The 27799-nt window shown below is 50.7% G+C and overlaps 1 protein-coding gene across 1 annotated transcript in view; it reads right to left on the bottom strand.

The window, feature by feature from the left end:
* The window catches only part of CSMD2 (CUB and Sushi multiple domains 2), a 239718-nt gene that overhangs the window by 16158 nt on the left and 195761 nt on the right, over positions 1-27799 (bottom strand). Inside the window, exons 43-57 of the mRNA XM_034069226.1 lie at positions 27219-27396; positions 25687-25832; positions 22116-22196; positions 21310-21423; positions 19636-19824; positions 19038-19184; positions 17925-18113; positions 13141-13326; positions 12661-12855; positions 11120-11293; positions 10270-10443; positions 7343-7516; positions 6284-6472; positions 3812-3985; positions 1717-1899 (exon numbers count right to left, since the gene is read on the bottom strand). Coding sequence (XP_033925117.1) covers positions 1717-1899; positions 3812-3985; positions 6284-6472; positions 7343-7516; positions 10270-10443; positions 11120-11293; positions 12661-12855; positions 13141-13326; positions 17925-18113; positions 19038-19184; positions 19636-19824; positions 21310-21423; positions 22116-22196; positions 25687-25832; positions 27219-27396 — 2493 coding nt within the window. The remainder of the gene's footprint in view (positions 1-1716; positions 1900-3811; positions 3986-6283; positions 6473-7342; positions 7517-10269; positions 10444-11119; positions 11294-12660; positions 12856-13140; positions 13327-17924; positions 18114-19037; positions 19185-19635; positions 19825-21309; positions 21424-22115; positions 22197-25686; positions 25833-27218; positions 27397-27799) is intronic.

Genomic DNA, 27799 nt, shown 5'->3' with positions numbered 1-27799 from the left:
GTGACCATCCAACCAGTCTGCTGCTCCCACCTGCACGATCAGAGCTGGACAGGTCCTGGTACAGGAAGGGATGGTCAAACATCAGCCCCTTGACTCAGAAGTCAAGCAGAGGCTTTGTGGTTGAAGGTATGAGAGCAATGGGGAGAGCAGCTCCTCTCTCCTGCCCTGTTTATGCTGTGGGATTTGCACCACGTCCTCTGCCTGTGCTCCTCAGCAGTGGGTCCGTGTCGGGGCTGAGCCCCTCTGTGCTCATCCAGCAGCAAATCTGCTGAGCAGTGTGCATTGAATCCCCTGGGCAGGCGAGTGCCAGTGACCTGTGAAGCCCCATCAGGCTTCATCTGCCTCAAACAAGAGCAGCAAACAAGTGGCTGAGTCACAGACCTAATGCACCACAGAGGTGCTGAGCGGCTCTGGGGCTGTGCCGCAGCTTCCCCATGCCTCCTTCCAAGCACCTGCCTGGGCACCCCAGCTTCATCTTCAACTGCCCTGAATTCAATCCCCAGATTAAGCTTTCCTCTCCCTCTCCTACAATACCTGCTGCAGAGTGTTGAATATAACCAAGTACAGCAGAACACCACCTTGTAGTGCTTGAGACTCGCTGTGAATACAAATGAGAAGCCCAGCACATGGTTTATCACTGTGAATTACTTCTCTATATTGGCCAGTCAGCACTTAACATTAAACGACTACATTATAGGTATAATGTTATTATTATGCATAAAGAATGAAAAAAATTCTTCCAGGGATCTGTATTTCGGTGCCTCTGGAAACCTGATGGGTTATTTCCCCTGAGATTAATGAACAGAGCCTTTCTATTGAAAGAGAATGGAGAAAACCCAAGACCTGAGTGTATTAATAACATGATTTAGTGTCCTTTCAATCAAGAGCTCCATCAGTTTGGAATGTATTTCCAATTCGTTTACAAACTGTGAGCTTTTAGCTTTTGAAGCAGCTGGAGAGAAGCACTTGCCCAGGTCTCCTTGCCCTGGGTATCTGCTTCACTGCAGCTTTTGTTCCTTCCCCAGTTCCTTTTGAAATGCTTTTCTGTAACAGCAGCAGAACTCAGACTCCAGCTGGGGGATTATTAGATTGGATTGTAGGGTCTTACCTGCTTCTTTGAAATGGAAAAATAAAGGGTTTGGGGCTTTCAAATACTAAAAGATGCTTACTGGATTATGATTTGCATTTCTGCTTTGTGTGAATGACTCCTGCATGGGCCAGTTCCAGCTCTATCAAAGATCTGAATTGGCTGAATTTCCTCAACAAAGTGACACTGAATTAGTCCGTGATACCCACAGGTTTTAGGCCAAACTGGGGCATTTCTGATCATCAACCTGGATACATGATGTAGACCAAGAGATGTGATTCCTGCAGTGAGCTCCTGCACTTGGGGATGACTGGATGTGAGGACCAGATCCCAACAGCTCTTCCTACTCCCCACCTCAGCCCAGACGTTGGCATGAACCTGAATGACCTGAAACCCTTGCAAAAAAGGTGGCACATCCTCTAGACTGAAAACCCCCTTGTGATGTGTGACCTGCACGTGTTTGGAAAGGGGAACTTTGAGGCTCCTCGACACACAGGCAGTATTTGGAGGGCAGGATGAACAACGGTATTACTCTCACCACATCAGACCGTCCCTGACCATCACCCAGAGTGATTCTGGGGTGAGGCTGGGGACAGGCAGTGATGCAGGATGTGGGGTTGGGAATGTACCTTCGCATTCCGGCTGTGTGCCGCTCCAGGAGCCGTTGGCTTGGCAGGTCCTCTCGGATGAACCCCGCAGTGTGTAGCCAGGCTCACAGCTGAACCGGACCACGCTGCCCACGTCAAAGTCATCTCCCAGCCCAATGCCATGGGAGGGGATCCCGGGGTCACCACACAAGCCCTGGCTGCCTCCTGGGAAGAAGAGAGCACAGCATCAGCAGAGTAAGCAAGTCGTGGGGTTTGTCTCTTCCTCCCTCTCAACTGCCTGTGCTCAGAGGGCCAGCACAGAGGTTTGGGTTGTGACTGACTGGATTCATCTCTGCCTGGCTCTCAGCAGAGTGAGGAAGCTCCAGATGAAACAGCCCCTGACTCCAGGAGCCCACTGGTTTTATGCTGGTTGGAAAACACGGCCATAACTCCTGCATCTCAGGATGGAGCCCTCACCACTTCCTGCAGCAGCTGCTCCAGCAGACAGCAGCTCTGCTTCCAGCATCCGTCATGAGGATGGTTCCCTCCAAGCAGGAGTTCCAACATGTTCCCAGCCACCTCAGCACGCCCTATTGCCTCTGCAGAACAAGAAGCTGTTGGGTTTGGACACGGAGGCAGAAGGGAGCCAGCTGAGGAACATCCGCTCGTCCAAGCTGGGAACACTGGGAGCTGCTGCTGGGAGCGATGGGACGGGAGGGAGGCAGCAGCTGCCTCGCAGGGCTCCTCTGGAGCAGGCTGGAGAAGTGCCCATCTCCCCCCGGCCTGACACAGGCTCACACCGTGTAGGACTGTTCTTGGCTTCCTTGCTAATGATCTGTGTAAGTACATCCACCCCCAGGCCAGGAAAGACTATGTCATCACTGCTGCGGCTGGTAATGAAGCTCCTGGTTCCTGGACCTTCTGTGCCTTGCTGCAGGTACAGCCTTTACAGTGCTATGTGTAATAGAAAACATAATGAGTGTATCCATCATCCAGGGAATGCGCTTGTTTGTAAAGAGAAGGGGAAGAACGCTCCAGGTTCAGCATTTCCTTTCATGTAATGACTTCTATCAAAGTCTTTTGTTTCATCTTGCAAAAGCTGCTGTCACACTGTGGGATCTTCCGCAGACCACAGAGAACCTTTGGCAGCAGATGAGCAGAGCTGTATTCTGCCTCTTCACTGCTTTTGTCACTGTATTGCCTGAGTTTGCTGTAAAAGAGGAGCCTTTCCCCAAGCCCTGGGGTGGAAACAGAGGTTCTGAGCATTCACCTGGCCCCAAGTCAGCTAGGGGCTGTCAAATGCCATCAGCCTTGGTCTCCAGCTGCCTCCATGAAGTCATTCAGAAAATCCCCACACAACACACGTCGGTAGGAACGAGTCAGAGTGACACTGAATGGTTCCAAAAACCCACCCCCAGGATGAGACAGGGAAAACCATATGGGGGAAGCATGAATTAGAGCAGAAAACCCTTCTGAGCAGCTACGGATCAAGAAGCTGCAGATCCAGCTTCCAAACGTGAGGACGGCTGCTTGGTTTCCTTCTCCCTTCCCCAGCTTGGTCAAGTGGAGCTGCCAAACCTAAGTGACATAATGAACACTTGTCCTGAACACTTTGCTCCAGCAGAGTTCTTCCACCTGCCCCTGTGCTCTCCAAGGAACAAGCGATGGGATGGCACAAGGAGGCTCTGCACAGCACCCTGCCAGTCGTTCAGCACCTCTCCTGCTTGTGGAGGCCATCAGTGGAGATCCCAGCATCCTGACTTCAGGAGGGCTTGGCTTTTGTTGGAATGCATGAGAAAGGTGGTCAGATGCTGCACACAGGATGCAAGGACCACATTTTGTGTTAGATACATCCATCCTTCACAGACTCCGCATGGAGAACGCTGCAAAGCAGCAGGCTGAGGTCCACCTCCCACCACCAACATTTGCTGCCCTGATTTCCTTCTCATCTTGCAAGCTGAGTGGTTTACTCTCCACCAGTGCTTATCACCCATCCTGCAGGAGCTGAGACACGAGCGTTTCCAGACTCTTCCACTATCTCCCTCTATAGTGATGCTATTCCTGCAGCTCAAAGCACAGCAGCCTGCCCCCCTCCCAGCACAAACTGGAGGCCAGCAAGGCCCCATCCCATGCTCACCTGAGCAGTGCGGCAGGGACCCGCTCCAGCGCCCATCCAGCTGGCACATGCGTGTGGCGTTGCCGACCAGGGTGCGCTTCCCGAGGCAGCTGTACCGCACCACCGAGCCCACGGTGTACTTGTCACCCGCGATCTGAGCGTGGGGGGGGGAGCCCGGGTGGCCACAGGAGACCACTGCAAGACACAGATGCAACAGCTTCAACCACGAACCGCCTGTGATGCAGCAGGTACACAGCAAGGTACCGCATGTTTGAGGGCACTGCATGGGTCTTGTCTGCCCCAGAGCCCTTCTGCCGACACCAGCTCATCCTGTCCCAGCTGACAAGGGTCTGTGCACAGATGCCCAGTCCTGACACTGACAGGCTCCTGCTTAGACATGAGTATTCCCATGCACACCCCTGGCAGCACCAGGTCCTGCAGCACAGAGCTGCAATCGATGCTGTGTCACACCTGAGCAAATTACCTTGGCAGATTCTGAGCACTGCTCACTCGACCACTGCTCGTAAAATACCACCACTAACAATAATTAATAGGTTTACTTTAGCTCAGTGACCAGAGTGGAGACAGGGAGAGGCTGTTGACAAATACACTGACAGATCTAGGGGCTGGGAGACAGGTCTGGATGAGGATGCTCAGTGTAAAGACCATGCACCACTTGCTTTCTGAAGGAAAGCATCGGTAATGGATATCTTCTCTCCCTCTGCTACAATCTAAAAATACCAGTGCTGGCATTAGGTAGAAAACATGATGTATGCTTCAATAAAAAGGAGAGCATGCCTATGCTTGGGCACGGGGGCGTTGAAATATACTGGTGCAGAGCTGTGACTAAAACCAAGGGCGCTTTGCAAGGAAATGGGTTTGATAGCTAATACTTAAACTCACACTGTAACTAACAATTTAATAACAGATATTCCAGCAGCGTCAGCTAAGCTTAAACCTGTGGTGATTTGAGGGTTTTTAAAGGATTTATGTACACAGGCTCCTTCCGATGCATGCGGCTCTGCTCCCATGTCCTTACTGGGCTCGCTCTCCCACTCCTCACAGGGCATCAGCTCTGGTTTACTCCCTCCTCAGCAACAGGCACGAACCAACATCTGCAGCCTCAGCTCATCTGGCACCAGCCTTCTTAACTTCTGCTTTAGGGACTGCCTGGTCATTTTAGGTGCCCAGCTCTGTCAGGGCTATGGGATTCAGCACAGAGCACATCTTAAGCTCAACACAGGAAATAGACATGCAAAAATCTCCTTTTTCCCCCCAAAACTATTAAGCCCATGAATCCCCATCATCAGTTGTAAACCTGACCTGAGCTTCAAAGCTTTGAGAATGCCCACAAATCCTCCAAGTCAGTGGATGCCCAGCGTTTTAAGGAAGGAGATCCCTTTTTCTTAGCTGGAAAGCTGTGGACTAAGGTTTCAGAAGGTAACTACCCCCAGGAGCCCTGCAGCTGTGGTAACACAGTTATCACTTGTCAGTTCCCCATGGTCTGGGCAGGGTGCTGTGGATGTGAGAAGGTGGCATGCTGCTAACAAAAGGAAAGGAAAATGTGCCGAGAGCTACTGTGTATGACTAGGTGCTGAAGGATAATACAAGAGAAAACAGAAACAATCATGGCTTTGGAACAGCTACACTGGTTGAACTTAAGGAGCTCCATTGCTGATTGCTGTAGTGATTGGTTATGGAGCTCAGTTATAAGGAGCTCAGAGCTGCTTTGGTCTCCAGGACACAAAAGCTGTGCTGGTGGCTGCTCTGCCACTGGGCAACCTCACCTCAACTCTAAACGCACTCTGGACCTCACTTTCCCCCAGTGTAAGACAGGGACATCACCACTGACACCCTTCATACAATGCATGGACTGGGTATTATCACCACAAGTACTTCATGTCTTTCTATCCTACTGGAACTACCCCTTAAGCCAAACCATCACCCAGAACCTCCCAGTTCTCTGCAAACCCCAGTGGCAGAAAGGGCCAGGATACTGTAAGAAAGGGGGAAAGATGCAGAGCAAGGGCCAGGAAGCAAATCCTCTTCAGTACCTGCTTTGCAGCAGAATAAAGCTGCATTTATTTCACTGTCACACTGTCATTTCCCTCCCCTAAAGCTGAGGGGATGGGTGGGTGTATGGGAACCCAGCCATGCCCTGTGCTCAGGGTAACAGCATGCAGCTCCCCATGAAGGAGCACTGCAGAAGTTCTGCTGCCCTCTCCCCCTCCCTGCAATGCTGTCACTGGAGCTGAACAGAACCAGTAACACCCAGTGGGAGCTGAGGGAACCATCTCTAACAGCGTTTCTGCCCTCAGACCACAGATTTCCTTCTGTGGGCAGGATCCACAGGCCATTGATGCTGACAGAAGGATTCCCATGAATTACAAAGGGCTCCGGATCCAGACTTTTCACATAACCATCCAGCTAAGCAACAGAGAACTCCATGGGATGGAAAGCTGTGGTGGATGGGAATTAGTCTGAAGAACTTACAAAGACACTGTGGGAGGGCACGGTCCCAAGTGCCATCCCCCTGACAGGTAAGGACATGAGTACCCAACAAGTAATATCCATGGCTGCACTGATATGAGACAGTTGTTCCAAAGCTGAATCTGTGAGGACCACTCGGCTGCACTTGCCGGATGCTGTTTTCCAGGTGCCCGGGGTCAGTACAGTTTATGACTGCAAACAAACAACAAAAGAATACAAAACAAAGGGTGTAACAAAGAACGAGGGATTCTCCCAAAATGAGCAGGAAAAGGGGAAAACTGCAAAGCACATTCCACACGTGAAGGGGCTGCTCAGCAGCAGGGCCCTGCTCTCTGGCCCCAAACTGGGGTTTGCAAGCTAGGAATAACTGATTTCTTGACTGACACATCAACAGTATCAAGAGATACTGGACTGGAGCACAGAGGGAGGGAGTGCAGGGAGGGAATCTGGCAAGTGAACTGGAGTGCTAACACCAGTGGAAGCAGTAGGGCAGCCCAGAAGGAGCAAGGGCTCTGCACAAAGAGCATGGTGTTGGCCTTGAGTGAACTGGTTACCAGTGTGACCTCTGCTAAGGGCCTGGCCTGACAGCCTTGTGTCCTCCCAACTTGCAACACTCACTTGGAGGATGAAACCCTTTACTATGAGGGTGGTGAGACACTGATACACATTGCCCAGAGAGGCTGTGGCTGCCCCATCCCTGGCAGTGTTCAAGGCCAGGCTGGACACATGGGTTTGGAGCAGCTGCTCCAGTGGAAGGTGTCCCTGCCTGTGGAAGGGGGTTGGAACTGGATAAGCTTTAAGGTCCTTTCCAACCCAAACAAGTCTGGGATTCTGCATAGGGCTGGCAGGGTCCAGTAACAGCTTTGAGCAAAGACCACGGGATAATCATGCTTGTTGCATAGGATTTACACAGGTCACAGAGCTCAAACATCACCTGTACATCCCTGAGGAACCACAACATTTGCTTTACATGAATCTACAACAGTGTCAAGCAGGACTTTAGAAGCCCAGAGTAACCAAGGGAGTTCACTGTGCCCAGCCAGGGCAGAGGCAGACACTCACCACGACAGGCGGGCAGGCTGCTGCTCCACTGTCCATTGGCCAAGCACTGGGACTGCGATGCTCCTTCCAGGCGGTACCCAGTGTTGCACACAAACTTGGCCACATCATTCAGGTTGAACTGGTTCCCTTGGGTCAAGCCATTGGCAGGGTTGCCAGGATGGCCACAAGTGATGGCTACAATTAAAAATCAGAGATATTACATTTTTTGTCTGGATTATCTATTGGAAATAATTCCCATGAAATGAGATCACCCCCCCCCCCCCATCAACCCTGAAACACCAACCAAAGATGTGTGGCCAGCTTTGTTGGAATACTGAATCAAGTGGAGAGCATGGTACCTCTGTTCATTTTACTGGCATAAGAAATTCCCTGAACCACTCTAAGCAGCTGAGTGCCAGCATCCTACTGACTTAGACTGTAAATCCCTAGATCTCCTCTTCAAAAACCCCAGTTACTGCTATTAATCTAGTGCCTTACATTACCCTGGGCATCACACAGAGTGATGAAACCTGATGTCTTCTTCCCTCTCCCTAGTGTAAGTCAGATGTATGCTCACTGCTGTATAAAGTAACACCTGCAGGAACAGCTAAGAGAGAGGAAAAATATGAGAAGAATCAGGTTTCCAGCAGATGGCCTAAAAAGCTTCAATCTTCCTGCTTTAAGTCTGCAAAACTCTGGGGAAACCCTTTTATTTCTAAATCCCTGAAATAAGGGTTTTGTGTAGTTCTTGTTTCTGTGCTTGACGTGTGGGTCAGTGACAAGGTAGAGGGTGAAAGGGAACTGGTCTGAGCTGCTCTGACATCAGCAGAGGCAAAGGCTGGAGCAGCAGTAAGCACTGGCAAGAGGGATATTCAAAGTGGTTGTGCCTGGGCTGCTCTGCTGGCACTGGGTGATGCAGGGAGGATGCAGCCCCTGCCACGAGAGAAGCACAGAGACCTTTGCAGTGAGTTCCACTGCACACAAGAAAAGTCAGGACAGGCCATGCAGAGATTCTTGGCTGCTCAAGGAATGTGACATCTGACAGCAGAGGACAAAGCAATATTGATCACTGCCACGCTGAAACAGGGCAATGGTCCATCAGTGGAAGTCCAGCAGCTCTGCTGTACAGCTGCCAAAGCCAGGAGCTAGAGGGAAAGATGCAATTCCCACAAAGATCCAGAACACATCTGACTGCCAGGGCTGGACTGTACCACAGGGAGAGGAATTTATTCCTCATGCAAGCTGGTGACAGGTACAAGTCTGAAACACATGAAGCACTCCAGCCTTTCAGTGCCGCAGGAAGCAGATGTCAGACTCTTTGAGGTGCTTCTGAATATGGTTATATGTGTTTTGAAATAGGTGATGGATTCTGTCCCAGAAAAAAAGGCTCCCCACAGCTGGCATGGACCAAAAAGGCTCATTCACACAGAGGAAGCAACTGTAGCAGGCTTAAAGAGAAAATAGCAGGACAATAGGAAATGATAATGTGCTAACACACAGTGCCCTGAGCTGCTTCAGAAGCAATAAAGCCTCCAGGCATCTGATTTCAGAGCCCAACAGTGCTCTGCTTTAATGACATGAAATTTATGTTATCCATAAGGCCTAATGTAGTGCAATAACTTCAAGGCCAGCTTCTGCACATGAGACACCTCTACACATCTCTGCACAGAAGCTTGGTGGGCTTCAGGTACCTGAGCCAGAAGCCAGCACAAAGCAGAGCCAAGCAAAGGAACCTGCTCTGTCTCAGCTGTCAGAAGACAGATACAGATAAGCAACATTGGTCGCCTTTGTTCTAATGGGTTTGGTCCCTCCCAAAAGCACCAAGATGAGCCATGAAAACGGATGTTTAGAAAATCCTGCATTTCCATCAATCTGCCTGTCAGCAGGAGGGACCCATCAATATGATTTCCTGATCCAAGGTTACTGTGTATACAGGCAGGAAAAAGGGAACTGATTTTCCTTCAACAGAGCATCCTCAGACACGAGAGTGACTGCAAAGCTCCCAATGGACCCAGAGACAGCCTTTCCAATCATTCCTTTCCTAAAAAGCTCAGGCAGAATCACAGACATCCTCCAAGTTCTGGAGTCCCTGCTAACCTTGATGAGTTCAGTCTGTGTGTTATTTTTAGGCTGGAATCTGTGTATTCATTGATCGGTCATTCTGTACTTCATATCCTGCTGTTATTATTGTGCCTCAGCACATAAAGCTCTAAACGAGACAGGAGAGACTGGAAGAAAACAGCTGGAGAATCATGATATGAAATACATGGATTGTACTGTCCAGTGATAAGAAGATGCTTAAACTTATTAACACCTTAATGCTCCAGAGACTTACTTCATTAGCTTATTTAGTGGAAGGATAATGAGCAGGTTGTACAAGGTGACTTGTGATCAGAGGAGGAGAGAGAGGGATGCACAGAGCATGGGTCTCACAACAGTGACTGTGCAGTGCTTGGTGGGGCTACATCTGCTTTAACCTCCCCTCACCCTGATAAAAGGTGGTCCCCTCAGAAACCAGACCTTCCACCAGAGCAGCTGTGGCTGCCCCATCCCTGGCAGTGCTCAAGGCCAGGTTGGACACAGGGGCTTGGAGCAGCTGCTCCAGTGGAAGGGGTCCCTGCTTGTGGCAGGGGTTGGAACTTGATGAGTTTTAAGATCCCTCCAACCTAACCCATTCTATGCTGGAAAACATGAAAGAGAAGTGGAATTTAAAAAGCAGAGGACAAAAGTAAAGCAGCCAAAACTGCAGCAGTGACACTCCTCAGCTCCCTCCTGGGTGACCCAGGGACCCTTGTGCAGCACTCACTGCGTGCGTGCACAGCCACTGAGCACACCCGGCTGTGCAAACCCTCTGAGCACACCCAGCTGTGCAAACCCTCAACACCATCTTTACCCCTGCTCTTGTCCTCTGGTGCCCCAGGGCTAAAGGAACGGGACAACGTACTTACGCACACAGACAGGCGTCTTCCCGGACCAGCGGTGGTCCTGCTGGCAGATCCGCACCGACATGCCGATGAGGCGGAAGCCAGGGTTGCACTGATAGACCACACTGCCGCGGTAGTTGTAGTTCTCGCCATTGATCTGCCCGTTGACAATGGGACTGGGGACCCCACAGTGCCCCGCTGCAGGAGGCAGACAGGGAAGTCACCCAGAGCCTGTTCCTGAGGGCATCACACAGCACCCTGAGCTCCAGGCTGGGCACTTACAGAGGAAACCAGAGCAGCAGCAGAAGCAACAAAGCATCCTTAAAGCTCAGAACAGCTCACATCTACTGAGCATGTAAGGAGTAAGTCTGCTTCCTTATTGTATCTACTTTGGGGTTGTTCAGTCTGGAGAAGAGAAGGCTCATGGGGGACCTTACTGCTCTGTACAACTGCCTGACAGGAGGTTGTAGTGAGCTGGGGTTTGGTCCCTTCTCCAAAGTAACAAGCAACAGGACAAGAGGAAACAGCCTCAAGCTGCGCCAGGAGAGGTTTAGACTGGACATTAAGAACAGTCTCTTCACCGAGAGGGTGCTCAGGCATTGGAACAGGCTGCCCAGGGCAGTGCTGGAGTCACTGCCCCTTGAAGTGTTCAAAACCATGTAGATGACGTCCTCACCACCATGGTTTAGTGGTGGCCTTGGCAGTGATGATCTTAAAGGTCTTTCCAACCCTCTTGATTTTATGATTCTACAGCTTCTGTAGTGCTGAGTCCTCACTCAGCCTCCTTCCTGAATCAGCACCTAAAATCCCTATTCCCACTCACAACACAGCCAAGACTCTTTCCCATCACCCATCCCGGACCCTCCACACGTACCCAGACACCTCACTTCTGCTCCGCTCCAGAGCCCGTTGGCCATGCACTCCCGCACACGGGAGCCCACCAGGGTGTAGCCGGTGTTGCAGGAGAAGATGGCTGTGGCCCCATAGCTGGTCAGTGTGCCAATCTTGTTCCCGTTCGGGGGGGTCGGCAGGTCCCCGCAGGAGATAACTGGAAGAGACCCAAAGCACGGAAGTGAGGACAGGCAGGGAGCTGTGGTTTTAACAGAGCAATGCACTCAGTGACACCATCACAATTACCATCCAGGTCAGAAAGGGGTAGGAAAGCTTATCAAACAGTTCCATGGATGATCAACCCGGAAGGTTTCCCACAGGAAGTTTCTAACACAGGAATATTTCAGTTACTAACCCACTGCTGGATCCAGGCAGGAAGTCTGACTTCCAGCAGAGCCACAGGATCTCCAAGCAGAAGCTGGAACACCAGCACTGACCACCCAGCTTCCTGTCACACCGTGATGTGCAGGACAGAGACCAGAGGCACAGAGGGCACCCACCCGACCCCTGCTTTGTGGGGTGCAGCCTGAGCCTGGCAAGGAGCTCCTGCAAGTGCAGCTCCCAGCCACAGACTCCAGCTCATTGTTTTATCTACCTTAAAGCCCTGCAAACCCTCTGGAGCTTCTGCACTCAGCAAGAAATCAAGGGGCTGACGCTGGGTGCTTCTGACCCCAGCGCATTGCCAAGATCCTGTCGGCTGAATTTAGGTGGCAATAATGCTGAAGAAATACAAGGAGGTCAGGCTCGTGCTCCTGGAGCTAAGGCAGAGCTTAGCAGGGATACAACCACATCTGTCACTGAAGGCAGCACTTGCATGTCTAGAAACAAAGGGAGGCAGGAGGGAAGGGAGAGCTGAGGCTCTGGAGGAGAACCTGTCTCTGTTGGCATTTAGAGAGGAAAAAACCTCCACCTTTGACAAGAGATCCAAAGCACAGCGGTCACATCAGAAGAACTGAGTGAGCTGCTTGTTTGCCAAGAGTGTGTTTGATTTACAGGTGACACTGTTACCCTGTAAACTTGGCATTTGCATAGAGCTGCAGGAGGTGAGGTTTTAAATCAGAGCTCTGCATTTCCTTCCTTAAAAGCAAACTTGAGAGCATCTGGCAGCAGTGACAGGGGACCCGACAGCAAGAGAGGAGCTGCTGTGCTGGAGCTCTTGCAGAGCTGTTTATCACAGAATCCCAGCCTGGTTTGTGTTGGAAGGGACCCTAAAGCTCATCCAGTTCCAACCCCTGCAGATTTCTTGTCAGCCCCTTTGTGCACTGGAAGCTGCTCCAAGTTCTCCCTGGAGCTTTCTCTTCTCCAGGCTGAACAAGCTCAACTCTGGTTTAAGAACTCCCTGCATCCAAACTCTCCCCTACCAGTGCAGTTCTGCAACCATGCTTCAGATGCTGCCAAGAGTGGCCAGGGCTGGGGTGTGTTTGCAAGCCAACAGCAGGGATGGTGAAGAGAAACCCCATCCCCTGCAGGGCACCGTGTGAAGGTGCCTACCCCAGTGCAGCCCCTGAGCTCCACGGCTCTTACTTTTACAGGTTGGCATCGGCTCTCCTATGCTCCACTTCCCGTTGGCTTGGCACTTGATGACCCGCTGGCCCGTGTAGTAGTAGCCAGGGTCACAGATGAGCATTAGCTGGGCGTTGTAGTGGTACTGGATCTCGTAGGTGAGCCGCCATCGACCATGTTCAACTGCGATGCTGTTGATATCGGGACAGGTGACAGCTAAAAACCAGATGTGGTGTGTCAGGGAAAAGAAACGAGACAGAAAGAGGTTAATAGGTGTTTGACTCCAGGGACTTTGGGGCATTTCAGCAGGGGTGCTGGCTCTTTAACAAGGGGACCAGCATTAGCATCTCTATTACAGGTGGGAAGCCAAGACACCATGAGAAGGGACATCAGACAAAACCTGGTGCAACCATGAGGCAAAGCTGTCATGCCAGAGATGGAAGATGCTAATAAAGGGATCTCCAAAGCTCCCTGTGGGACCACAGCACTGCACACACTCACCCACACACTGAGGGGGCTGGTTGCTGTTACTCCACTGCCCTTCCTGCAGGCACTCGGCGCTGGGCTCCTGCCCGGGCTGCAGCTGGAAGCCCTGGTTGCAGTGGTACACGGCTCTGGTACCCACGGTGTACTCCTTGCCAAAGACAACACCGTTCTTCGGGGCTCTGGGGACTCCACAGGAGAGAGCTGGGAAGGAGGAGGGGAGTTAAACACATCACTGCTGAGAGGTTGGGCAGCTCCCACTTTTACCATGGATTTGTGGAAGCCCAGATCCCAAACTCCTGTTTACAAATGCTCCAGCCCCAGGTGAACCCCAGTAACAGCAAAGCCAATGCTGAGTACCAGTTTCGACTGGAAGAGACCCTGGCTTGTCCTTACTATAACACCTGTAACACAAAATGCATCAACAGAGCATCCACAAGTTCTCACACAGAGATAAAGGATTAGACAGCAATAGTATTTTGTATTTACATCCCACAGCAGCACCAACCTGAACCCCCTTTTCCAGCAGCACTTCTGGATTAGGTAAGGCAGCAAATGGTGTAATTACCTTGTGGCAGAGGGAAAGCTAAATTTAGCCTTGGGCTGAGCAGGTAAGGGGGGAATTCAGGGGAAGCAACTGATGAACAGGCACGATGCCAAACGCCTGCTCAAGATGGCAGCACTTGGGAGGAGATGCTCTGCACCACTGCTGCTGCAAGCCTAGTTCTGCAGCCAGGAGAGGGTCAAACTGGGCAGAACAGGTCACAGACTGGGACAGGAAGGTCACAGAGAGATGAGCAACAGCCAAATACAGACAGCTCAGGAGCACACTCATCTGTGCTGCAGGAGTTCTGCGAGATGAGACATGTCCTTTTACCCTCTTCTCCACCTCTGGGAGCACCAGAGCTAGGAGCCTGTCACTCAAACCTGTTTTTCTCTATCAGCATTCAGGAGAGCTGGGAAATCAAACCCAGACCTGCCTCCAAAAGCACCACACAGGCTCCCATCCCTCCCCAAGGCTTGCGGCTGGGGCTGGAGAGGCAAAGGGGAAAGAGCAGCCTGGACCTGTGAAGCTGCCACTGTGAGACTGCCAACAGCCTCTGTGGGGCACTGAGAGGAGCAAAGCACTGATCTGGAGGCCAGCACCTAACCCCAACAGCTGCCTGCATTTTAGAACTGCTCAGAAGGAAATGCACTCCTTCTGGAGCAGCCCACACTGCTCCCACTCCACTTCTGCATCAACCGGAGGCTGAGCCTGTCTCCTGAGCCACACACTGACACCTGAACACATTCACCTTCCTGTTACTGCTTCTCCACACAAATAAGGGCTACAAAACCAGCAGCCTTAGAAAAGTGACCTTCTGGTGACATGGATCCCACTGAGTGCTGAGGAGAGACCAAACTTACTGTGAGCAGCATCAGCACAACCTCCACAGCTTTCTACCACTCAAGGTCCAAGATGCTTTCATCCCACTCCTGCTCCGTGAGTCGGCCAGAGCCCCAACTCAGAGCATGATTACACAGCACCTTGCAGATGCTGGTGTTGCTAATAGGTGTGAGTAATTCAGCAGGCTTGTATTAGCACAAGCAGGCACATCCCTGGTTGAAATGATAATCACATGTATGTCACTTCATTGAGCTAAGGAGCTTGGCAAATCTCTGTACAAGGCTGGGTGTCTAGACAAGCAGCCACGCTGAATACCAATTTCATTCAGAGGCAATAGAGGGGCCTGGGGAACCCTTCCCTGTCCCTTCCACCCAGCTGACATCCGGATGCTGCATCCAACCTAAAAGGCTGGTGGCAAAGCTGCTCCCTTCCTACTGTCCCACAAAGCCTTCCCCTTTCTCTGTCCAATCCCCTGCTGCAGCCTGATGCTTCCCCACAGGCACTGAGGCACAGAGACTGAAAGCTGGAGCTGTGGGTGCTGGGACCTCTCCTTCCTTCCCTACAGGTCTGACATCCTCGAGCAGATTGTGGTATTGGTAAGTCTGTTTACAGAGCCCTGCACAAAGCAGAACAGCTTGATTTCTGGGGTGGCAATAAACCTGACACCTGCTCCAAGGAGCATTCCTGAGGCTCCAGCTGCAGGTACTGCCATCCACCTGGATCAGAGACCATGGAACAGTCATTGCAGGGGAAGGCAAACCAGCATTTGGCTTGGAGAGACCCATGGAGAGTGTGGTCCAGAGAAAGAGGCGAAGGAGCACATAACGGTACAGAACTCTGCCTGCAGGAAGATGATGTGTTAGGAAGAGGAGCAGAGGCTATGCAAGCAAATCTGCAGCTGGGATTCCAAAAACAAAGCCGCTTAAAAATAGGCAGCAGAGACAGAAAAGGCATTAGATCATCTTGTGTTCTCCCTCATTGTGCCAAGGCAAGATTGCTCCCTGCAGAATATTCTCTGCTGCTCCCATAAATGTCAGCTAGGACGGAGCACGTAGTAAAGATTATTCCGAGGGGATGGGGAAGAGGGTTCTGTACTGGCAGAAAGGAGCGATGGGAAATGCCATTTAACGAGACCATGTGTTCTCAGGCACCTCGGTTCCCCTCCTGCCTCTATGAGCAGTTTATGCAGTTACAGAGCGAGTTCCCAAACCTCAGCCATGGGCTCCGGCCACCAGAAAGGATGAGAAATTGAGCACAGCCCAAGACCAGAGGTTGCCAATTGGCTTTGAGAGCAGTGCGGGGAATGCAGAGGATGCTGGAGTCCATGCAGCCAAGGCAGGAGCACGAGCAGAGCCTGGCTACCGGCTGCTGGAGGCCGGGGGGGGAGCAGCTCCAGCTCGCTGCCCTTGCCCACCTCCTGAATCCATCCCGAGGCACTTGGGAACCATGGGCCAGTGTTAAGGTTCCTGATGCAAATACAGGGAATCAGAAGAGGAGGTGACTTTCCCGAAGCTCAGGATCTAATGTGACCCAGCAAGCTCTCCTCGCTGGAGACAAACCCACTCTTCCAGAGGGACACCAGCACCAAGATCCTGACCAAGCTGCCCTGTGTGGTCAGTGAGGACACACACACTGCTCCAAAGGCCAAACTGATGGGAACTGGCCCCCAAATTCTTCTTCTGTTGGCAGCTACAGAGTGGCACCACAGATGGCACCCATCGAGCTCCTGACATGTCACAGGTTCAGCTGGACCAGAACAGCGCTGGGTGGGTTTAGTGCTTCTCATGCAGATCCTATGGGAAAGCCTCTTCCTGCACCTCTCCATCCCACAGGAAAGGCCTGCAGTGCTCAGCACTTCCAGGGCACAGATGGTCTGGCTCCAGCTCCCTCCCTGCTGCTCAGGGACTCATTTCTGCTTCGAGTCGTTCTGTCTGGTGATACCTCACCCAAGCACATCCCCTCCCAACCTCCCCACACATTCTCTCTCTCACTTCCTCCCCACCCGTGTTTAAAACCCATTCCCCACATGCCATTATACCTCTTGGAAGTGAGTATTGACTCTGGAGCCTCAGATGGCATTCCAGCACAGCAGGACAGTAAAGACCTAGCACCATTTGTACCTATTCCTGATTACAGGATTTTCCTTAAAAAGCAGCTTACATCAGAGAAATTCCCTACACTGGGCTAAGGATTCGGGAGGCACAGTTGCCATGACAGCCCCTCGCTCCCACAGGTCCTGCTGTGTGCTTCATCTGCTCATTCCAGTGTTTGTCCCCATCCATGTTATCACAGAATCACTACTGGAGTTTGTGCCCAGCTCCCAGTTCTCCCTTGCCAATGGGGCTGGGTGGCAGGTCCTTGGTTTACTGCTTTCCACTCACCTCTAAATAAATACAGCCTTGAGAGGGCTCCAAACAGATATAAGCACCCACAGCACAAACCCACCCATCAGAGGCAGGACCGCTTCCATCCCTGTGCAGCTTCCAAAGAGACAAAGTGATTCAGGAGCACAGAAAGGAGCTTTTCAAGGCTTTTTGATGCTTCCCACACTAAATAATCCTGCTTTTCCTTACAGCTTGCACTGGACAACAATACAGACACTGCGATGAGATTCTGCCTATGCTGTCTCTGTTCCCTGGCTACTTTCCAGGGAAGTCAATGCAATATTAAACCCCAGCACTTGGTCCCCTTGGAACATGGATGAATGTTCAGACTTTGAATGGCTTCAGCAGAATAAAGATGGGCATTTTATCAACACAAATGAAGAGGGACGACTGGCGGATGGAGAAGGTGCACCCAGAAAGTGAACACAGCGAGGGAGAGAAACAGTGTGGAAGCAAAGCCCCTGGGGCACGGAGCCCTGTCCCCCCCATGTCTGGAAGGAGCTCCGTGCTGAGTCTGATATGTCATAAAGATCACAGCTCATTAGGAGGACATGTGGAAAGAACAGCCATACACCTTCATCTCAGATGAAGCCAATGGAAACGGCACCATCTGAATGCCAAACTTATCCCCTATCAACATGTGCAGACCTAAGAGGGCACTTCCAGAAATACCAAATGAAATTCCAGTCACTAAAACACAGCAGGACCTGTGCTCCCACCAGCCCTTCCAAGCAATGGCTTCTCCCATCCTTAACTGAGGCTTGGCTGTGTCTTTACTGAGCATTCCAACACTTCTACAGCGGTGGCCTTTACACAGATGCTTTTTTTCTCCCCCATCCTGAAGGCTCCCAACATAGTCACTCCCTTCCCTCCTTGCTTGTCTATTCCCAAGAGCCTGGATATGAGGAGCATTTCCCTGCAGCTCCAAGCCTGTTCTCAACAGGGAATCCCAACAGGTTTTAACCTCCACTGTGTCTCCCTCAGTCCTCCCACGACTCCCAGCCCTGCATAGGACACCTCCCTGCTCTCACCTTGGCACAGGGGGATGGCTCTGTTCCAGTGGAAGTAGCCCTGGGGGTGCTGGGAGCAGGTGGTGGTGCTGTGGCCCACGAGCCGGTAGCCGGTGTCGCAGCCGAAGCGGAGCGTGCTGCCAGGCTGCAGCCCTGTCTGGCTCAGAACCAGCCCGTGTGCCGGGGCCCGCGGGAGGCTGCAGTATGGGGCTGCAAGGGGCAGAGGAAGAGAAACCCATCAGTGCATGGGCAGCAGCAAGGCGAATTCCCTTCCTGCTCTCGGGAATCACAGCCTGCTTCCCATACCCTGAGGCTGCAGAGGAAACAGAGAACGGGTGATGGATAAACCCCAAGCCAAAGGGGGAAGGAGTGCAGGGCTACTCTCCAAGTTCCACTCAGCTCTAGAAATAAAGACTAATTTCTGATAATTAAACATTACTTAATTCATTTACTGAGTAAAGTCATTATTTATTTATGACATCCTGGCAAGTTTTCAGCCCAGTTTTATAACTTCCATTAATTAAGATTTGCTAAGTCTCAAGCTACAGTAATTCATTTTGAGGAATTCTCAGCAAATATTGAGTATCCAGCAGCAGGTTTGTGCTGAATGAGCAAGCAGGACTCCCCAGCCCTGCTCCTGCGAGAGCAGCAGCAGAATGCCTGAGCAGGAGCATGATGTGTTTTGAACTGTGAATGCTGTAACACCATCAGCCTCATGCTGACCAGCAGCTCCTAACACAAATTCCTAGGTTTTGTGACATTCATCTTCAGACATCTCAAACTGGGCTCATTGCAAGGACACAGTAATTCAGTAACACAGCAATCTTTATGGTGGATTACCCAGGATGGGTTTGATCCATCCAGAGCCACGTTGCCTATGGTTGGATGTTCTGGTTCTGATTCTTTAGAGTGGTGGCAAAAAAGCCAAAGCCTCAAGGTTTCTCCTGGAACAAAACCTGCCTTCCCCAGCCTCACTGGCTCAGAATGAGCCCAGATTTGGGAGCCTTCCCAGGCACTGGCAGCTTCTGCCCACACAGATGGCCCATACCCCTCTGCAGCCCCTGCATGGTGATCCTTGGCTGCAGAGATGGCCACATTCCTGGCAGAGACACTCAGTCTCCTCCATGTGCTTACCAGAGTAGCGGATTTTGAAGCCTTTTCTGTTGTAGGCATGATCAGAGGACCAGCGGAGATAGACTCTGTTCCCACTGCTGGTGACGGTCAGAGGGGCTGAGTAGTTCCCACTCAGTGACAGGAGCAGTGGGCTCTGGCCAGAGGGACCTGCAAGGGAGGAGGCAACAAGTCATGTCCCAACAGGTAACCGCAGGACCAACACTTGCATTCTGCATCTGGTCACAAAGCTGCTGCACTGTGACACTGACAGATCCCCTCTCGGTTCATGGGCCTCAAAAACCTGGTCTGCAAGGCTTCAGGGATGACAATTCCCACCTTCCCAACTCACCCCTTCCCACCAATCTGCTACCATTTCCCCCGGGAGCTTCTAACTCCTGCTGCTTTCAAAATGCTTTAGATCCATCCAAAAATCAAATCATTGATCTTTCCTTATCCAGAGAATCAATGAGTCTTAAGAGGAGCTTTCTTTAAGTCCAGCATATAGGTGGAGAGGTGGAAAGCTCTTCACAGAGTGTTTTGGGAACAGAGATTAGCAGCTAAGAGAACTCTGCCATCTCCTTCCTCCCACTCCCTCAATTCAAACTGGTGAACCTCTTACCATCAAAGATTTCAAACTCATCATACTGCTTCTCGCTCAGGAAGTACTCAATGGTGAGGGAGATGTTGTAGCCAGGCTCTACCTTCACCACCCAAGAGCAGGTCTGAAAGTGAGGGTAACTCCCCAGGAAGCTCTGGCTCAGGATGACACCAGTGGAGTCCGTCAGGACCTCATTCATCGGGCACTGCACTGCAGGGAACACAGCAGAAAGGTCACACAAGAAAGGGAACACAAGATGCTGTGGCCATGAGGGTCTGTCTGGGATTAGGTCAAGGTTCAGCACAGCTCCCACCTGTGCACATCCCCTGCACACCTTCACCCTCCCAGAGGATCCCCAGCCCCTGAAGTATTTACTCCCCACAAAAAACATGCTGTGTTCCCACAGATCCAAGCAACAGCCCCAGGGCCTAAAAGGAACAGTGCAAATGAACAGTTCCAACTGTCGCCTGCACCATTCCACATCCCTCACAAAAGGAGTAACACTGCAACCACAAGACTATTCTCAGTTGCAAAACACTCCCCAGGAATACCTGGAAACTTCATTATCTGGCTTAGAACAAGGTGTAGAACTAAAGGCTTAACCCAGGTCAGCCACAGACTTGTTAACCAGGACATAAGAACTCCAGTTCCTTTCTCTAGTCACAAAACCCCACTGAGCTTCTAGAAACATTAAATCCAGCTGAAGACACTCCATAGAAAGATTGGCAAAACCACCCCAGAAGAGGAGGCGAACACACAAAGCAAGCAAAGGCATAAAAAGAAAGGGATCTTTATTTATCCACAATTGTCACTTAAGTCCAGTGCAAACACTATACTTGGATTAATAGAAAAGAGCCAGAAGTACCCAGGAAGACCAGTGTATTCTTTCCAAATCCTTAATCCCATCAGTGATTTTTGACCTCCACAAATTGGTGGCCAGATGTAATTTAAGCAGTCCCTTTACCCCCAGGCTAACAACCATCAGTAAATAATTGAATGACCTCCCTTTCTATCCTTCAGTTCATGCTATTTCAGACCGAATAAAGCTATAGAAAAATATCCTATTATATGGTAAAAATGTTCAGCTAGAAGGGAATGAAGGAGATGAAATAAGCACGGCTGGAGTGAACAAAAGTACCAGCAGGAATCCAGGGGATAAATAAGGCAACACAGCATCATGGAAACATCTCTGGGAGCCCTCCTGGGCAGCAGCAAGGTCTACAAGGCAGTGTGCTCAGGGCTTTCATTTTTCTCCCATGTAATACATCCTATGGCACCAATAGGAAGCTGTTATTGCAGGGCTGCCTGGCCAGAGGAGCTCACTCCGCTCCAGCCTCCTCTTCCTTTGCCTGTTCATGGATCACCGGCAGACTCTCAGCACAGAATTCCTCCCCACCTTGCAGGGTAAGGACATTTGGGTGAAGGCAGTCAGATACACAGCGTGTCAGACCTCTCCTCAGTCCTTTAAAGGAGGTACAGGCTTACAGAGGTGTCTCACTACCCTCCTCACAAGGTCCTGAGGGGTGGTTCTGCTCTATTGGGACCCTGGAGATCTGAGGATTAACCCCAAAGATGCACTATGTGCAGGGAAACCTCCCCTAGCTGCCATCCAGCTTGCTCCCTCCCATAGCCCATTCTGCAGCAGTCTCCAGGTAGGGAAGCTTTGGGTGCCACACTGGGCAGCCCCGGCTTTACCTTCACAGGTGGGTGGAGGTCCTTCAAACTGGAGATGGGTGCCTAGTTTGCAGGTCAGGATTTCATTTCCAATCAAGGTAAAGCCAGGAAGGCATCTGTACCTCACCACATCACCTGCAGACAGGAACAGAAGACACTGACCCAAGGGAAGGAGCAATTCATTAAGGCTGAACCTTGCTCTGGGTACCACGGGGAGCAGAGACCTCTTGACCGTGCCTCTGCCATTGAGCTCTGGCATGACCATGTAGAAATAAAAGGTACAGAACAAGCTTGCTGGAGCCTCAGCTGGGAAGAGCTGCTGTCGTGCTGCTAGACTGTGATGATTTGTGTGAGCTATTTCAGGTGCAGAGAGCAGACAGGGAGGAAAGCTGCTTTAGACAAAAATCACGGCTACTTCACTGGTTGCAAACACTTAAAATGTGGATGGGAGCGTGAGCAACAGCAAAACCCACACAAAGCACAGTGCGTGCGGGTGAAAGGTTCTCATAAAAGACTAAGGGCCTCTAAGCTTTCACACAATGCTTTGTCTGAGCCACCTGAAACCCGTTATTGTGCCAAAGACTTCTGAGCGTTTCCAAACAAGCTCCAGCCTTTCACAAAAGCCAAACTACTTCTGTACTAACAGGGAGGAAAAGCCTCAGGACATCGGATCTATCTGACTCGTGAATGCTGGGTGTTGAGCAAGGTCATGCAGAACCCAGTGCCCCACATGTGAAGATATGGGGTGACCACACGAATGTGTCTTCCTGTGGGCATCCCTGGCAGTGGACTGGGCACGGAGGGCTCAGAGGACAGGGAGAGGTTACCTATGTTGAATTCTTCATTCTCAGTGATGATTTCTGCATTGGGAACGATGGTGGGAGGCTGGCATCTGAAGAGCTGGTAGGCTGCAAGAGCAAAGAGGAGCAGATGTTAAGCTGGGGGTGAAGGTGGCCATGGCCATCTCAGTGCAAAGCACAATGGGCATCAGACCAAATCCTCCCCATCCACAAATGGAAGGAATTGGCAAAACTGCAACCAGCCCTTTCCCCCTCCAAACCCGACAGAGATGGAGCCAGGTAACTGTGCTCCAAAGCAGCTTCCTCCAGTTTCTCACACCTGACAGGAAACACATTTTGGTCAGCCTGTGGAGATGCAGGTGCTCAGACATTGTTATTGCATTTGGATGAACATGGAACAATGACTGATGGGTGCTGACGTGAGGCACCTTTTGGGATACTAAGGGAGAAGATCTTGGTGATCTCAGTGTCAATCACAGAGGAGGGAGAGTCTCAGACTGCTCCAGCACCAAGCAGGTGACAATGCTTACTCAGAGAATGTCATCCTTACACCATGTCCTTGAATGGAGATCACAGAACTCATGGATTCATTTTTAACTTGGAATTATTCATTAAGTTCTGCACGTAACTCCAGGAGTGCTCAACTGTAAATCCTACACACAGCCTGCAGTTCACAAAGTAACCTGCGCAAGGCTGGTGCCAGTGCCTCATGGAAGGCAGAATGGAGCAGACCTTGTACTCTGCTCAACTGGGTGCTCCCTTCATGGGTACCATACAGCTAAAGGGGGAGCAGAAATCCAGTTGATGAACAGAAACAACTCCTTTTGGCTCCTGCACCTGATCAATACATTGCAAATAGCAGGTTTGCCACCAAACCCAAAAGATCAGCTCACACTGAGCAAAACAAATGCACCACTTACAAGCATGTGGGTGCATAAGGCTTGAGCGCTGTGCTCTGTATTAGATAAACACACACAAGCTGTGAGCACCATTAAACACAAAATATGGGACCAGGAACCAAATGAATATTAATGCAAGACATTTTGTGCTATTTGCTCAGCACTTCCCTGCATCTTTGCTCCCCCTGCTCCTGACCCTGGACAAGCAAAACTTCCTCTGCAATTTATATCAGCCTTTCTATTTGAGATCCTGGAGCTCAAGCTGCCACTTGAATTCCTATGAACTCCCCAATGCTGAACTCTTCACACCCCAGCAAGGCTGGCAGCACCATGAGGAGCTTTATGACATGGTTTACACATGGACAGAAGATGTCCCATCATCCTGCCCACATTCCTTACCCCTTAACCTGGGGTAGGAAAATGCTTTCTCAAGTGGTGTCTGGAAAAACACGATGTTTGGAGATCCAGGGAATCTACTGCAGTGGAAAACTAACCAGCATTTACAGCATTAAACTCTCCCTTAATGGAGCGTATTTCAACAGCGAGCTGTGATTAACATGGCTTCAGCATATGGGTGATACAGCAGCACTAAAGCTCCTTTCAACAGCACATCCATTTGTTCTCAGCAGGACAAACCAGAGTCCTTGAAACCACAGTGGGACCCCTGAGTTCCTGTGCCACCTCCCATCACACTCACATCACTGGCACCTGAGCCAACCTGCCTCATACCAGGTGCTGCAGCCTCATCTTTCAAGGGATGCTACTGACTCTTTAAGCTCTGTGAATCACTCTTTTGTGTCCGTTTCTCCAGCCTAAGGAAACGTTTCTCTGCAGGTATTTGAAAGGGCAGTACTCTGACATGGAGCTCTCTGGGAAAAGGCTATTTAACACAGAAGGAGGACTCTCCTATGTCCTAATCTGCCAGGATGCAGACACAGAAATGAGAACATACACTGCTGCAGGTCCTGAGGAAACTGCGTTTCCTGCAGTTGTATCCCAAAGTGATGACCAAGATTTAACTGACTGCACTGCCTGAACCCTTTTCCCATACCTTTCCTAGTGTGCAAGGCACCACACATGGAATGAGAGCCTGGGAAGGAGGGAAGAATGTCATCCTGGAGGCAACCACCTCGGTCACTTCAGTCTTAGGGGTTAGGCTTTATACCAAAGCCCCATGTATACAGGGAGCAATGAGGCAGTAAATGACACTTCAATAAAAGGCAGAGCAGTTGCCAGAGTGCCCAGATGGTGAATGGGTTATAAATGACTGCAGTGTACCCTGAACCCTACCAGCACCAACCCCAGACCTTCCATGCCTGCGGTGGCTTTATAGAATCCATAGAATAGTTAGGGTTGGAAAGAACCTTAAGATCATCCAGTTCCAACCCCCTGCCATGGGCAGGGACACCTCACACTAAACCATGGCACCCAAGGCTTCATCCAACCTGGCCTTGAACACCGTCAGCGATGGAGCATTCACAACCTCCCTGGGCAACCCATTCCAGTGCCTCAGCACCCTCACAGTAAAGCATTTCTTCCCCTGTTTAAGTTTATAACCCACCTATCAGCTAAAGAAACACCAATATAAAGTGCTATTAAGATCAGAGAACAGCAACATATGCTGATGGGCTCTAACCACAGCAACGACAGTATCTAATTCATATTACAAAAGGAAGCATTCACTGAGCTGCAGCAGTGTTTACATCCTCCTCATTTCTGAGCCAAACTGCCTAAACCATCATTTCCTGCATAACTGTTACATCCATGCCATTGTCTGGCAAAATAAATCTTACAGTGTTCTGCAAGGCAAACCAATTCCCTGCGAAGCCTAGCAAACATTCCTTACACTCAGCCTACCCATGTAGTATTTGTCTTTCAGAACTGAACATAAGCTGAGCTGTTCTGCACACGTTCATGGTGTAACTCACGCACGGCTCCGCTACGTGGCTGCCAGCAAATTACCAAAGCCAGAGGAGGTCTCCATTTGCACATTCCAAACTCCCAGCTCTGCTGTAGGAACTTGTTAGCTGATCTGATTTAAAGTCAGGCTCTTGTTTAGTAGTGGAAAGCAAATGTTCTCATTTCAATGTAATACCCAACATCTCTCTAGTGTGAGCTGTGCTCACACCAAAGAATCCCCAGGTAATGCAGGGATTTATGGGAATCCCTTTTGTCCCCAAAGAAATGGAGCCACCTCACAGGTGGGGCACAGCTACCATTTAAAACAGGCCACCAGAATCATGGAATCAGAGAATCATGGAATGGTTTGGGTTGGAAGGGACCTTAAAGCTCCTCCAGCTCCAACCCCTGCCAGAGCAGGGACCCCTTCCACTGGAGCAGCTGCTCCAAGCCCCTGTGTCCAACCTGGCCTTGAGCACTGCCAGGGATGGGGCAGCCACAGCTTCTCTGGGCACCCTGTGCCAGCGCCTCAGCACCCTCACAGGGAACAGCTTCTGCCTAAGAGCTCAGCTTATTCTCCCCTCGGGCAGGTTCAAGCCATTCCCCTTGGCCTGTCCCTACATCCCTTGTCCCAAGCCCCTCTCCAGCACACGAGAGCATCCTCCTCCAGTCACCTTTGCTTCCACAGTCAGGACAATAAAAAGAGAATCTTCTCCTCCCCAGAACTAGTCCTCCCCACAAGCCCTTCAATACCCCATGGACAGGTATAAAGCACGTGCTGCTCAGGAAGCAATACAGACCATAGAAATAAATGGCAAAGATCCCTCCATTGGCTGCATCACTGTGGAATTTCATCAGGACCTGATTCGAAGAGCTTTGGGCTGATTTCTTAGCAGAGTTGCCAGTGAAGACACCAAGCTGTGGGGCTGTTTGCTGTGGACCATCCCTAAAATCGTATGTCAGAAACACAAGAAAAGAGCATTATTACAGGTCTTTAATCCTAGGCAACAACCAGCCTCCTACACCACATACCCAGGAACTCCTCCACGCTCCTCCTCCTTTCTCCTCCCTTTTCTACATCTTTAGAATGTGGCCACAAGCTCTTTTGCCAGTGCAGCTATTTGTGCCCCCTTGGCTGACTGAGGCTCATAATGTGCCATTTCCCTTCCTGTTTTCCAAACAGGAAAATACAGAAGGATGATCCCAGCCTGTTAGGCTCTGGTGGTGAAGAAATCAGTGCCACTTCATGAACCACATCAGAGCTGCACCCATTTTACATCAGAGGTCACAGTTCCCAGTTCCTGCTGTTTAAAAGGCCAGTTCTGGTGCTGGTGCCATCCTGGCATTCCCTTTGCAGCCTGGGAGGTGGCTTCAACTGCAGAGCTGTGTACTGTGATTGCAGAAGAAAAAGCCAGAGAAGACATTGGCAACTGTGAATGATTTACCAATGGCTTTTTCTTCATTCAGCCTCTATCCATAGACAGGTAACCACAGATAAAGTTCAAAAGGAACAAAAAATGAGCCCCATTAAAATGCCTGTCAGAGAAAGCAGCAGCAAAAGGCAATTCCTGTTATTCAAGTACAAACAAGATTAATTTCATCTAACTTTAGCTTCAGATAAAGACCCCATTTACCATTCATAAAGTGTCCTCTGTAAAGCCCCTTCGGCTTCCCAAGAGATGCTTCCTTATTCCACTGAGCACAGCATTTTGGAGATGAGGGGACAGGCTGATGGCCCAGCAGGACACAGGGGCTCCTGCTGCAGTCTCAGCTCAGCGCCTGCTCAGGGTTACTGGGGCAGGCCAGTGGGGCAGAAGCATGCAGAGGACTGATGTGCTTCATTTTTAACTGATGACCATAGAGATGAATAGCAGCAAAGACCTCCAAGGTCTGACAGGTGCTGCTGTACGGCCAAAGGTGGGACTACTCCTTGTGAGCTGTACAACACAGAGGCAAAAGCACTGTGAAAGTGAAGGATTCCTGTACAGACTCCCCTCCAGACCCCTAGGGTGACATTTCCAGCCCTTGGTATGAGCAGCAAGTGACCATCCCCTTCACTGTCCTTGCACTCCCTGCCTGTATCCTTCAGGAAGGCGACATCAACAGTGTTTGGAGACAGTCCCCTGGCCATTTTGCCAGCCCCTTGCACCACATGGTCTTTAATCCAAAGGCTTTGTCTAGCACCCAGCTTAAGAAAATCCCACATCCTCCCCCCAGAGGATGCTCCTGCTCTCAAACCCACCACAGCAGTGGGTGCTCTATCAGCAAGAGCATCTTTCTGGAATGGAGCCTTAGTGACTGCAGTCAGTCCTCACACCTCCGCTGTACCCACCAAACAGTGATGAAATCGTTGTAGGGCTCTGTCTGCAGCAGAGTGAAGTTCAGATGGATCCCGTATCCCACTGGCACTGTGAGGAGCCAAGTGCAGTCCTGGGAGCTGGGGTACTGGTTGGGGAAGCCAGGAGAGTACACTGTACCATTCTGGGTGGTGACGTTTCCCCCACAAGGCACTGCAGGTAATCAGACAGAAACAGAAACCTCAGGAAGAAGCAGTAACTCTTACAGATCCTCTATTTCCCATTTGTCCTTCAGGGTTTTGGATATGGAGACAGCAGTTCTGGACACAGGAGGATCCAGCCCCCGAGCCTGCCTCGAATAATCCTTACCTGTCACAGCCCCATCACACATTTTCCCTTCATCCCATTACAACAAACTGAGTGCCTCCAAGCCAAAAGAAGCCTGGCAGGGCTGTTTGTACAGCTGCGGGAGCCAGGTGTGCAAATAAACTTCATCTTACGCCCTAGTAAGAGTCTTTGGGCTTCACCAGCTGCCTGCACCCATGCATGGAAAATACATCTCCTGATGAGATCACACCAGTGGGCAAATGTACCCACTTGTTCATCCAGCATGGCC

Source organism: Melopsittacus undulatus, chromosome 14, assembly GCF_012275295.1.
Source record: "Melopsittacus undulatus isolate bMelUnd1 chromosome 14, bMelUnd1.mat.Z, whole genome shotgun sequence".
Taxonomy (NCBI): domain Eukaryota; kingdom Metazoa; phylum Chordata; class Aves; order Psittaciformes; family Psittaculidae; genus Melopsittacus; species Melopsittacus undulatus.
Note: the sequence above shows the minus strand (reverse complement) of the source record. Positions and strands in the feature narration are given on the sequence as shown.